The following is a 13509-nucleotide window of genomic DNA, read 5'->3' as shown; positions in this document are numbered from 1 at the left end:
TCATTGTAAATCTTGAAAACTGACTAGGTTACTTTTAAAAATACAACACTGTCAAAAGTGTTCATTTAACACTCAACAGTGTGGACACATGTAGACACTCTGTAGTGTTAATTTAACACTGGAGATTTTGCTGTGTATCGTCTGTTAATTTACATTAAATTGCAAAAAAAGGTAGCAGACTAAATGCTAACGTTCATGCAGTGTTCCATCTTTCATATACAGTCTATGGTAACACCGCAGTGATAATCTTATAATCTTGTACCACTAAAGGTACAATAAGGTACTCTTGTATCTCGATTCATTGTGCTTACATGTTCAAAAGGTTTTAGGTACAACACTGTTAATTATTCCATTCGATATTCTCTTATTTGTAGCAGACTGTAACTGAGAATGATGGGAATGTCCTAAATTATTAACCTATGTGGGCAGAAGAAAAAAGCTCTTCTAGTCTTTGGAAGTTTTTAAAAGAATAAGATAAATTAATGTGATAAAATACTTTTCCTATGGTATCCAATTGAAGTTCAAAAATATACTGAAATTTGAAATGATTAAAAGCCAAAAATGTCAACCTCAGAGTGGAACTGGAGCAAAGGTCAGAGATTCATCAGTGATGAACAAAGAATATCTGCTTTGGTGTGATGAAAATCTGTTATACGCATGTCTAAATATTTTTCCAAAGATCAACAGACTCAAACTTTTAGTCCTAGAATCAGTCGACATAGCTAAGAAAATTAACTGAAGTAACACAAGCAGACATTTCCTGACTTAGTCTGCAGTATGAGTCATTCTCCAAAAGTCTTAGATCTCATAGTTCTTATAACAGGTTTCTCTCCTTGGACTGATAAAGGCCCATTTCAATTACATGCTTGTGTTTGCAGACTCCAATCCACAGCACAGATAACCCTGACGAACTCATACTCAGACTTTAGGAAGAACGACCCCAGAGCCGCAGAAGATAAATGGGACTCACCATGACTACAAGTAGTCATTTTATAACATAAGAAGCTGAACACAAGTTTCCATTCACTGTTCACTGAGTTCCCTATTTACACGGGATGAGCATTTAGTCATATTACTGTTACTATTCTACTGCACTGTAGAAAGATCAGAAATCATTCAGATATATATGCTGTGCAAAATTCAAGATTCTCACAATGACACTTCCTGACTAAACTAAGAATATTTTATTCAGTATTTTTGATATGAACCACAGTTTTGACTGCTGCTGTCAAAACAAGCCTTAGTTAACATTAAAAAGGTCCACGTTAACCTAAATCCAAACAAGTCATTTTCATCCCCAAACTAAAATTGAAATTACTTCAAAATAAAATCAGAAAATAAAGCTGTAGAAATCAGGACTCTGACATTTTGTTCCATGCAGGATACAGACATCAGTCAACTGGTATTTATAGACCTACAAAGTCTGTATTAAAAAGCTGGAGGTGGCATTAAGTAGCAGCGTTACCCGCTGGGAAAACCTGCGTTTTGCACTTTGTCTTGCTCTTTTCCCCCACCTGCTTTCAGGCGCAGTATATGTAATAAAAACTAATTGGTCAGCGTTCGGAATGGAGATACAATTTACATGTGTATCTCCTATGGGTAATTATCTGAGGGCCATAAAGGTCCATATATGCCCCCTAAGCAGTAAAAGGCAAATGTGTACACCATCTTCACTACATTTTAAGGCGTCCCTGCACTAGATGGTCAGAGTTAGCAATTAGCTGGAGTACAGGAGTATTTGACAAAACAAAAGGTTATGCTATGAATTTTGCTGAGTGTGCAAAATGTGTCATTTTTTGTTAACACGTTTAATGTAAAACCTTTAATTTGATACTTGCTAATGACTTTAGCTACAGTACGTCTTCTCTGCTACCACACAAATTACAGTATCAGTTGGATCGTTAATTTACAACACATTTTGGGTAATCTCTGTTTTCTGCATTGCTGTCATAGGTGAAAATCTGCTCTGTTACCCTTTAGAATAATAACTTAAAACTTGTAATTTCAGTTTTTGTTCAAGCTCAGACAGGCTGCTTGAGTCTGTTTGCTTTTAGCTTATTGCCAGTCTTCAAAAGTAAAGATGAAATAAACCAAGACATGGTGTTTTCTGTTACCATGACATTTTAGGTTAGTGTGACCTACAAAATATAACCTCTGTCTATTTTCCACATGTTCACTTAAATGTTCACTGAGGAAACGGCCTTATCAGCCATCGTCAACCACTCCACACAGTCCAGGTTTCCTCTGGCTCTGAATGGCCCTTGAGATGTGAGCAAATTCAAATGAATGACAGCAACATCTCTTGGCCACTCAGGCTAGAAGGAAGACTGAGCTGCAGGGAACAAGCAAAAGGAGAGAAATGAGCAGGATAACAAAGAAAGAGATGGAGAGAGAAGGGTGGGTGACTGGGCCAGAATGTGGATATGCTGGAGAAAAGGAGAAAGGAAAATAAGAGCAGACGAAAAGTAGACGAGTGGACCAGCCATAAGCATAGGGGAAACCAAGGAATGAAGGAGGAGGAGAGAAGCTGAAAGGGCAGAGGAGATGAGAGAGAATAAAGCCAAGGGGAGGGAGAAGATGAAAGGAGACAGGGAGACAACCAAACACAGATGTGATCAAATATATATAAGAAATGTACAACGAAAGGATGAACCTGGCGCCCCTTAGAGTCTGATGCAAGGAAAGAGAGATGGGGAGAGAAATAACAGCATGAGAGAAAGTTGAAGCCTAATGCTCACTGAATAACTAATGCAAATATCAAATTGACTGTTAAATGAGTTCATATTTTAGGTTGATTCAGAAGCACATTGTAAAACATACCTTATCATTATATTAAAGTGAAAATCTCATTGTTAGATCACTTTGAAACCTATAAAAATTAGTTGTTCTAACTTGACGTCCTTTGAATTGAAAGCATAATTGCAATGCAAAGACACTGCGAGCAGCTTAAAGCCGTCTTTGTAATGACTGGTATAAAAGAAAGGAACGGCTGCAGCTGAAAATCCTTCAAACATAATTAGTTTTTCTCGGTTGGAATCAGTATAAGTGAAAATACAACAGCTTTACACAACTGGCCATATAAAGCATTCAAGCATTACAGCAGTATCAACTGTGATATTGGCTCCCTGTGTGAGGCCAGATCACCTTTGACCCCTTGGAGGCAGGAACTCTGAGGACTGTTTTGTCGTGCCATTGGCAGCAGATTCTTTGGACCCTGTGGGTTGTGGGGTGGATCATCCTTGTTATGCCAATTCTACAGAAGGCTCAGTCGGCCTGGGCTGGGTCGGTCACGTCGGGCTCTCTTTCATGTTTCTTGAGTTGTGCTTTAACAGTTTTTGCAGCATTTTGGTACATATCATCTTGCTGGGGGAAGCTGCTGTTGCCATGGGTGTGTGTTTGTGTGTACTTGGCTTGGAACTGTATTTATGTGGGTGGTAGGTGTCAAAGTAACTTACACATGAATGCCAGGACCCAAGGTTTGCCAGCAGAACATTGCATTGTAACTAGATAGTCAGTATTTGTCTACTGCAAATGTGCTTTAAAGTTAAGACTGATTGGTGTAATTGGAACTGAACTACCAAAAACAGTGGCACAAGTAACATATTTCAAATCAAACCAAAAACTAGAAGGCTTCAAAAATATTTTTAACTAGGCTAAACCACCAAAGAAATATCCAATCAGAATAATGCCTAATATTGTTAGAAGAAAGTAAAAGAAGCTAATTTGTTACAGTTTATCGTTATCAATGCTGTTTTTTTTCCCTGTAGTTTTTTCGCAAAACTACTTTTGGGTGCTTGGTTAGCAGAGACAGATGTGTCTCACTTTTATCATAACCAGGTCTGAAAAGGATGCCTTGTACCACCAGTGCAATAATTTACATCCTGGGAACGAGAACGGGCTCTTGCTTCTTGTTACTTCAAAAATCGATATAGGGTAATCAGTTTACTCAGGGGTATGTGAACATTTGCTTTTTGCTTTAACTTGGAGATCTAGTGGGCTACGCCAGTTAACCAAACTCCAGCTTTGAATCAGTCACATCTAATGATTCATTAACGGTTCATTTTGACAGTCATTTCTTGCTTGCTGAGCCAAGTATCATGTGGATGCAAAAAATAAGTACCGTTTAAATGATGTGACATCCTGCCGGTGTTCCTGGTGGATATGAGATTATTTTCTCAGTATAGGTGCTGTTGGTTGAACCTGTGAAGTGAAGTGGAGGACCAGAGATACTTGTTGCCATATACGTCTGCCAAAGGCTCTCCGGTGTTGCATGGTTTCTGCGGTGCATACTGTATCTCGTGTTATATTTAGTTTTGTATTTTATGGTGCCAAAGAAATAGCTCATGAGCTAACCACAGTAGCAATGCCAGACTCCTTCCTCTCTGCCTCCTCTTATCTGTTATTCTGAAAATCTCCGTGTTTACGACAAAGTAGCCCAGAAGTTGGCTCATTTGTGCTCCCTGCAAAATCTGGTGGAGCATCTCACAGTAATCTCGCTCAAGAGGCTATATGAATTTGTGTTTCTCTTTAGAGGTTGCAGACACCCATCTCAGTCCATTTTCCTTTTGAAAAACACCCACAGCTGTGTCCCTCTCTTATCTCAGCCTGTGTATCTCATGAGGGTGCAAAGGTGATCACAGCAAATAAGCACAAGATGACAGTGAACTGAGTTTTGAATACCATTCCATTTTCTTTCTTTTTTTCTGCTGACTACATTCCCACTTTACTCTCCAAAAACAGCTTGAAGCAGGCATTTTTCCTGTGCTGGCACAGCACTCACACAAAGCAAGAAGAAAGGTGCCGTGTGAAAGTAGATCGAGGGTGAAAAAGCAGTAGTCAAAGTCGGGCTACGCTCACTGATGTGATGAGCCTACTGACAGTCTCAAATTTCCCAGAAGGCAATTCACACATGCACACACACACAATCACACTTCTTCATTTGGAATTATTTCAGTCTCATTCTAAAACAGGAGGCGCAGCATCTAAAAGCACGACTCTTGCACTAGCATGAAAGTCCAACTCCAAATTAAACTCAGCTGATTTCAAAGTAATTATAAAATTATCCCGGCTCCTTCTACACGTGCAGAGGCACAGCGAGGAAGATCAGCTGCAGTGCCTCGGCAACTCCATTACCTTGGCTCAAGTTAATTAATTGCATGTGACAGGCAGAAGTGTAAAGGTGAATGAATGTGCCCCTCATCTACATCATCTCCCAAGTCATTTACTAATACAGTCTGTGATCGCTGCCCCTGATGTCAACACGGAAAGAATGTTGATGTTGAAAGATACTGCAAAACCCTGCATCACGTTGAGTGATGAAATCTCTCCAGTAGCTACGGACAGCATCGACACCACAGTAAAGAACAAGAAAAAAGGGAATGGATGACTACAAGGACAATAAGCTTCAAACCCCTTATTTCTGGGTCATGTTAGTAAAGCATTGGATTGTACATATAGGCGTGCTTTCCCTTTACATTCTCACGTTACAGAAAAAAAATCACTTACTTGCATTAAGAACATTTGTACCAGAATAAAACAAAAAACAACACATGGGGCTGCTCGAATTTTTTAAAAAGGAACTCAAATCAACACGTGACTCTTCATTATTATGTAGAACAACAACCAGTACATATTAAAATTTTTCAAGGCCTTTTTTGTCATTATTGTTAATGACTATTCTGTTTGTCTATGATTTCCTTCTTTCACTATTGTGCAGTCAAAGACAGGCAGCCCCTTTTCTTTGACTCTTGGCAGCGACAGTAAAGCCATTCATTCACTCATTATACATATTAAAGACACAGCAGGCGTCCATCATGAATGCGTAAAAATAAAAGTAACTGTAGATTTCAGTGTGTGCTTGTTTGTCAGAGTCAAAACTTAATAAGTTGAGTGAACTCCGCAGGTGCTATTCAGACAGAAAGACACGAAGCAAAAGGACTGCAGGAAGTGAAAGGAAAGCCACTTGTTGCTGCTGATTTAGCCTTTCAGCTGTGAACACGATCAGCAGTGGCACAAATGCTATTCCAACTCCAGCAATGTGCACTTCTATAAGTTATATCTAATCAACTCAAAGACATATTCCACTTTTTTTAAAGAGAAAATAAGTTATCGCTTATGTTAACAAAAAAAATAGTAAAAATGTAACATACAAAAAAAAAGGCGCTCCTTCCTACCCAACGTAAACTCGAAAAAGATGTCGAAAACACAACTTTGCTCAAAACAATGTGAAGATACGGCTCAAAAATTGAAAAGTAAAAGGCCATCTTTAAGATCACCAAAAAGACATTTAGAAAAAGACAGCCCTTTTCATCCAAGTTTCTTTGAAAAGATAAAGGGCACACTTCCTCAACAGCTCTGCGGACTCCTCAGGCAAACAGCAGATTCAGCCAAAGACCTTCCTGTGATGTGACCTTGTTAAACACTACATCACAATGCTGTTGTAGCATGTGGGAACCATAAGTTGTGATTGTCCCGAGGCTTGTACAAATGAGCTCCCCGTCCAGCACACACTGAGCAGAACCACATCGGAGTAAATGTACATATACATTTAATATTTTAACAAATGATGCTGAGTTACATTGCCCTGTGTACCTGGAGTGGATGTCTAACACCACCTCACAGCCAAAGAATGTTGTTCTTTTTCAAAAGAAGGAAACATAAAATGTGTTTGTAATTTGATAAAAGTCAGTTAGGGTCTAATTAAATGTAGCGTTACTTTAGTAGCCCGTAAAGTCAAGCTTAGCATCAATCCTGGTGGATCAGCTGATATCAGTCATTAGCTGATACCATTCTCCATATCCAATTGATAAATTTCATATATGGCAATCTCTTTGATCTGCTTTAGCTTGCCTATGATTACTTCACACTCCAACCCACTATGCAAACCACCTCCACTCCAGTGTTTCATGCTTGGTTAGGCCCAGTCACACCGGCCTAGAGACCAGTCGGCAACTGTCTGGAAACCACCGGTAACCAGGGAAACGCCTATGGGTACATCACTGTTGTTAAGTTCTTTAATGAACTTAACAACAGTGACTTTAATGAAGCCAAATTTTGGTTGGGTCTAAAATGCAGTGTTAACACCATACATGCATGTGTGGTACACAAATATGCAACTTAATAATCAGCTTCATTTGTTAAATTCAAAGATTTTGTATTTTATTTAACAAACTATGATCCAAAAAATGAAACTCTTGTGTCAGTGACTAACATCTTTATACATCTGGTGTTGAACCATTGTATTTGACTTTGATGGAGATCATTTACCTGGAACAAAGCTCCCCTGGACAACATCCTTATATGCCCACCAACCCTCATCAAGCTTGGATGTAATAGGCTGAGCTGTAGGGAAAAAGAGAAGGAGACAACATTTTATAGCACTTTCATGCATCAACTGCAACCACATCAATTTGACTCTGCTTAACCTACAGACTGGAATGAAATAGGTTACACAAACACTGTTACAGCATGTGCAGCTGTAACACTGCAGAAGATGACATGGACGTCACTACCTGACGCAACTCCCTCCTCCTCAAATAGTCTACAGCTTTAGTAAATTTAGCACTACTATTAAAAAAAAGTGTACCCCTTGTTTTGTACAAAATGATCTGTATAATATAGAATCTGAGAATAAAAAGGTGGAGTAGTTAGTGCTGTTCCCTCACAGCACGAAGGTCCTGTATTTGGGCTGTGCGATATGTCCAAAATCGCATATCCCGATATAAGACATTTCTCATCCCGAAAATTGTGCTTGTTCTGTCAATTCTGTGAATCTCGGGACACTCCACTTGTCAAGTGTTTTCAGCTGGGCGTCGTGTACCTGGAGTCGAGTGTTTTGACCAATGCATGAAACTATATATTTTAAGATGTAAGTTGTAAAGGCCGCCCTTTTCTTTGTGAGTATTTATTATACGATGTGCTGCGGGAAAAAGCTTGTTCTAACGTTTGAGTTTAAGGTTTATTTTGAGCACCTGACGGCTTTTTTTTGCTTCTCATCCGTAAACTCTCTCCACGCTCTTTCACAGGATTCTTGCGTAGGTAGCAGAAGAAGTTTGTCATGTTTGAGTCCATGGTGGGGACCAGTTTGCAGCATAATTTGCATAGTACAGTTTTCTGGCCCATGTCAGACTTTTCATAATCAAAGGATGTCCATGCTACAGAGGTAGCCCCTCGTTTAGGAATAAGGTCCTTGATTTGTTTTGACTGGTCCTTCTGTTTGGAGCTACCTGGTTCTGCCTCATCTTCACTGGCCATGCTGGTATTCTCTGTGCCTGCATCCACATAGTGACCCATCCAAGCGATGAAAAAATATTGCCGTAAACAGTGTATTTTCCAACACCACAAAACAAATGACAGTGTATAATATGAAACGATAGATGTTTTCATTTCGTCATCCAATATATTTCGTCATATCGCACAGCCCTACCTGCCTGGGTTCTCTCCGGGTACTCCAGCTTCCCCCCACAGTCCAAACACATGCAGCTAGTAGGGTTCGGTTAAAGGGTGATTCTAAATTGCCCATAGGTGTGAATGTGAGTGTGAATCTGTGTCAGCCCTACGTCACACTGGCAGATTGTCCAGGGTGTACTCTGATACTGAGAGAATTAATGAATGGGAAACAAACAGTGCAGAGAGACAACAGCAGCCCAGCGGAAGGTATCTAAAGCTCAAACAGATGTAGGAGTTGCAGCAGAGGCTGATGAGAAACAGGGAAAACAGGAAAAATAGTAAGAAGTGAACTGTAGTTTTTTTGTTTATCCAATTCCCTGCATCACGAAAAAAGAAAATGTAGTATGGTCCCAGGATAAAAAAAACTGGCTTCACTCTGGCATTGGCTTCTGTCATTCGAAAAGAACTGCATCTGATCATGCCAGCAATTATTTGGCGCCTATATGTATAACTTGGAGAACTAGAAATGCATTAATTGTAATTTTTAATTTTCTTGGCCAATCCTGGTTTCCTGTTGTGTTCCTGCCAATTCCAATTTTGGCTGATTTAGATCCTTCAAGAACTACAATCCACTGCTTACATAACTGTAAGATTTCGTTAACAGAATTTTCAATTCATGTACACAATAAAACAATGATTTCTATTGTTTTCTATGACTGCACCCAATTAAAGTGACTATCAAGCAAATCTCACGAGTTAGTCCCAGAAAGAGCTTTTCATATAAATAACGTCCAGTGGCAGTGAGAACAATATTGTTTGGTTTGAGCTTGTTTGTGTGCTACTTTAACTTTTTATTAGCTGGCTAGCTTTGACACTCCATCCTCTTATCCATGTATCGCAGCAAAAATGCCAAAGTTTAAGCCTTAAAATCACACTCCAAAGCAGGTTTTTGACATCATGGTGGCTGCCTCCATCTTTTATACTTTTTATTTATTATCATCTATCATAAGGATGGCATATTCTTCCTGTTTCAGTAAGGTCTCAGTCACACAGGCCTAGAGACCAGTCGGCAATTCCCAGCAACGTCTCCTCTCAAGGGAAAATTGTATATCAACCACTTGGCCTTACCGCTGAAATCAACACATTTCAAAAGGTGTAAGTTTTAGTTTGGAGGCAAATGGTCTCTAGTTGCACTTTGTATCAGTCTTTTTCAAGTTTCACTACGACTCAGTGGTTAGTTACTGAACATTTGCAGATAAGTTGACGTCTTTGTGTAATCGCAATCGCAAGAAGGTTTTCAGTGCACTACCTCTTTCCAAATGATTTCACCTAGCAACAGCAACCACTCTCCCACAACCACTCACCAATTCCTCAGGGAATACTCATTTTTCCCTAGCAACCACTGGTTGCCAGGCGGTCACTAACTGTTCCCTAGGCCTGTGTAGCTGTGCCCTGAAGAGTAGCTACCTCCCAACATGTGTGCCAAAACTACCACATCTGTTCACTGAAAACACTGGAACCAGATTGATGTCCAGTCCCAGGTAGACAGCAAACAAGTTGGCCCAGCTGGGAACAGTGTTGTGTTAAATATTATTAAACTGTGAAATTGGGAAACTGTGAATACATACAGACAAAGTAAAAGCTCAAATTATCCTTTAAAGCTAATAGTATAAACAGCACACATTTCTAACAAACTTAATGCTAGCAAACAGTACACTGACGTTTCCTAATCTAATGATCACATTAGGAGTAAAGGCGACAAACATGCTGCATAAACAAGTTGAAAGTGGTAGAACTTTGACAGTTTGGCAGAAGGTACAGCAAAAATAGCTGATATTTAAACTAGAGGACTAAATGAGGAAAGCAGGTGCAGGTGTGCAAAGAGGGTGCAGTCAGCTTTTTGAAACACTGAGGATGTCTCGGGCACCTTCAATCTAACGTGCAACGTTTGGCTACAGTAAATGGTATGTTTTAAAGTAAACATGAGAGACCGGTAGGGGATGAAATAAGGGATTATGTCACCATGACAGATAAATGAACCAGAGTTCTGTAAATGATTTGAACAAATATAATAACTACAAGTACTAGAATTTCATTCATCCAAAACTCTTGAGACCAGCTGGCAATCCCAACTCATCTACATATACATATATACATATCTATATATATATATACATACGTATATGTGTGTGTGTGTGTGTGTGTGTGTGTATACATATATACATATATATATATACATATTTATATGCATATATATATATATACACATGTGCATATACATATATCGAGAGAGAGATGTAATTAAGTTTTCAGTGTACGTCAAACTGGAGATTTGCATGATACATTTATTCCTATAGAAGTTGGTGGTGCACAATTCCTCACACTGTGTATTGTGTGTTTCTAGCCTCAGGCTACCTCTGACTGGGGATTTGCTCAGTTACCATCCAACTCAGCAGGTTGTGATCAACCTACCTGGCAGCAGCAGCACAATTAAAACAGGGCTGCCAGGATGTGATGGCCACTTCAGAATAGCAGAACCAGGACACAGACATGTTACAAATGAATTGCAACATGTCAGAAACAGTCGATGCAAACACAAGCCACTGCAGTTAACTACTGAGTAGGTGTGCTATCTCTTCCAAGGACGACTCACATTCCCCATTCTAATGATCTGCATGTCTTTGGACTGACAGACATATTCTTCAGATCTGAACACTGATGTAATAACTCTATTATATTACTACTAACTGGAATCAGATGCTGTAACTAATAATATTATTATTTTTGAAAAGGTGTGCATACTTTCTTTAAGTAGAATGCTCTGGCCTGATTTTAGCACAAAATTGACTCCCCCTGACTGATTTCAGAATTCATTTCAAACACAGTTGGATGCCTGATTAACTCCTGAAGCAGTCCCCTGTCCCACTGCACCAAAGATATATTATATTTATATTTTATAAATATAAATTATAAAAGTTTTTTCCACTAGAACCAAGTGCATGCCACCACTACTCTGCACACGTCTGTACAGATGTCGACACAGAGAGCCGCAGCCAGTAGCTGTCTGCTAGGCCTCACCTTCATTAATCAGCAGGTGCTCATACCTTGTATTTTGCATTTTAATTAAATTATCTGACAAATAATATGACCTGATGACCTGTGACAGAGACTACTCAAGAAGTTTGTCTTTCCACTTTTGTGATTTAATTTTCTTTGCATTTTTTAATCTGTAACTCAGCATTAATTAGCAGCTACATGTGTCAGTGGATTGCATCCATAAAGTTAACAGATACAGCTTGCTAACTTCCCCGAATGTGGTCATTTGTCAGTCTAGAAAAAAAACATGTTAACAACCAAAATGCCATCATTCATGAACCAATGTGGCATCCACTGTTGATATACAGTCTAGCGATTCTCCACTTTTAAATGCAATTAGTTTTAAATGCAATCAGTCATTCAAAGCACCTTCCATGTAGGTTATGCAGTTCAGTTGCTTTACAGATGACTATTGAATTGAGACACTAAATCACTACTACCTCTTTAAAACTGATTATTTGAGAGAAGAATGAAATTAAAATATTTGACTCTGAGCCACCCGGTAAGCCCATTAACATGCATGGCTTACAACTCAAACGTTTCTCCTTTTTTGCCATGTTTTATCACCGTGTCTCAACCGAACTGGGTAATTTATACCCAGCCTAATTTGAAATGAAATGAAACATGAAACTTGGAAAAGGGTAATGTGTGGAGTGGTACTGTGGCCTTTATTGGGGAATCAACACTGTCATTAGCCGACTCTTTGAGCATCCTTATAGTTTCATTCTGATTTGGAACTATTGTAATGAAGTTATGATACATTATAACGTGTTTATTTGCATTGTTTTTCTTTTGAAGCCTGTAAATCAATGTGAAAATATCATTATGACCAGTCCAGCCAGTCATGTTTTGTTAAGAATCTAAGGTTGGCTGCCTCAACACTGATGAGTAGGAAGGCTTGACTCGTGGGAATCTTGACTAAATGGGTGGTTACCCCCGCTGACAGCACCGCACGGTAGAGCTCTCTGACACACGGGCAGTGAAATTCATGAGCTATATATACTCGCAGAGCCTTTGTAGTTTTGGTTCGGGCCACTGTGAGTAGCCTAATCTGGGCTACTACCCCTGTAATGTGCACGTGTGTGTGTGTGTGTGTGTGTGTGTGCTGATCAAAGTGCCGGGTTTTGATGTGAGTTCTGCAGCATGCATTTCATGGTCAGACTCACACCAGCGTGCTGCCGTATGTCTCTGTGCGAAGAGCCTGTTGACTCATAAAACACACTCAAAAATGAGTAGGCGATGATTTACCTAATTGGCAGCTTACTATAGGTCTTTTATCAGCAGCCTAAATGCTTCCCGTGAAAGTCTCTATTGACTTTCACGGGAGTCAATATTATGTAACATTTCAGCAGATTCTATCTTCTATCACACATGAATGTAGTGTACCCATGCTCCCTTCTATTCCTCATTTGTTAAAAGCTGTGAAGGATGCTGGCTTCCTTCGCTTCCTTACCTGATGAAGTGCAGATGATATATGTTTGCAAAATCACAGCTATATCCCAAACGACATGCATTCTTCGTTTAATTCCTGCTCATTTTCTGATGCTGCTGCGGAGTCGCACTTGTAGATAACAACACGGCCAAACTTTAAGCATTTTCCCCCTCCTCTTCTTCTTTTGGAGCTCGTTATCCCCGTCTCGCTCCTCCCGTGGAGCGCCGTGATGGTTTCAAGCCTCGTAGGACAGATCCGTTCTCACAGCTTCGTCCTCCTTCGCTTTCCGGTTTGGTGTTCGGGCAACATTTCGTTCTTTTATTTATAACTAAATTATTTTTACCGGCGTTCGTCATACATTTATCTCTTAGTCAGTGTGTTCTGTCTTTATAAAATGTCAGCCGTGAAATCCGTTCATGATGCACGCTCCGCTTGTGTTTGGGGCGGGTGGGTGTCTGTGGCGCACCGCCCGCCTGCAGCAGATCAGCAAAACTTCACTGACGACGCAAAACGAACCGAGAGCGCACAATCTGACAGAGAGAGACGCACATTCGAGATAAAACTACATGACAGGGTTGTGTCTGAAAAACCAG

The 13509-nt window shown here is 39.8% G+C and overlaps 1 protein-coding gene across 1 annotated transcript in view; it reads right to left on the bottom strand.

Moving 5' to 3' along the window:
• LOC100690919 (carbonic anhydrase-related protein 10) overlaps nt 1-13349 on the bottom strand; it is a 130948-nt gene extending 117599 nt beyond the window's left edge. Inside the window, exons 1-2 of the mRNA XM_005468602.3 lie at nt 12938-13349; nt 7267-7341 (exon numbers count right to left, since the gene is read on the bottom strand). Of these exons, the coding sequence (XP_005468659.1) occupies nt 7267-7341; nt 12938-12998 (136 nt within the window). The 5' untranslated portion in view covers nt 12999-13349. The remainder of the gene's footprint in view (nt 1-7266; nt 7342-12937) is intronic.
• Nucleotides 13350-13509: the final 160 nt, after the last annotated feature.

The sequence above is a fragment of the Oreochromis niloticus genome, linkage group LG4, assembly GCF_001858045.2.
Source record: "Oreochromis niloticus isolate F11D_XX linkage group LG4, O_niloticus_UMD_NMBU, whole genome shotgun sequence".
Lineage (NCBI taxonomy): Eukaryota > Metazoa > Chordata > Actinopteri > Cichliformes > Cichlidae > Oreochromis > Oreochromis niloticus.
The sequence above is the reverse complement of the archived record's forward strand: the minus strand, read 5'-3'. Positions and strand labels throughout refer to the sequence as shown.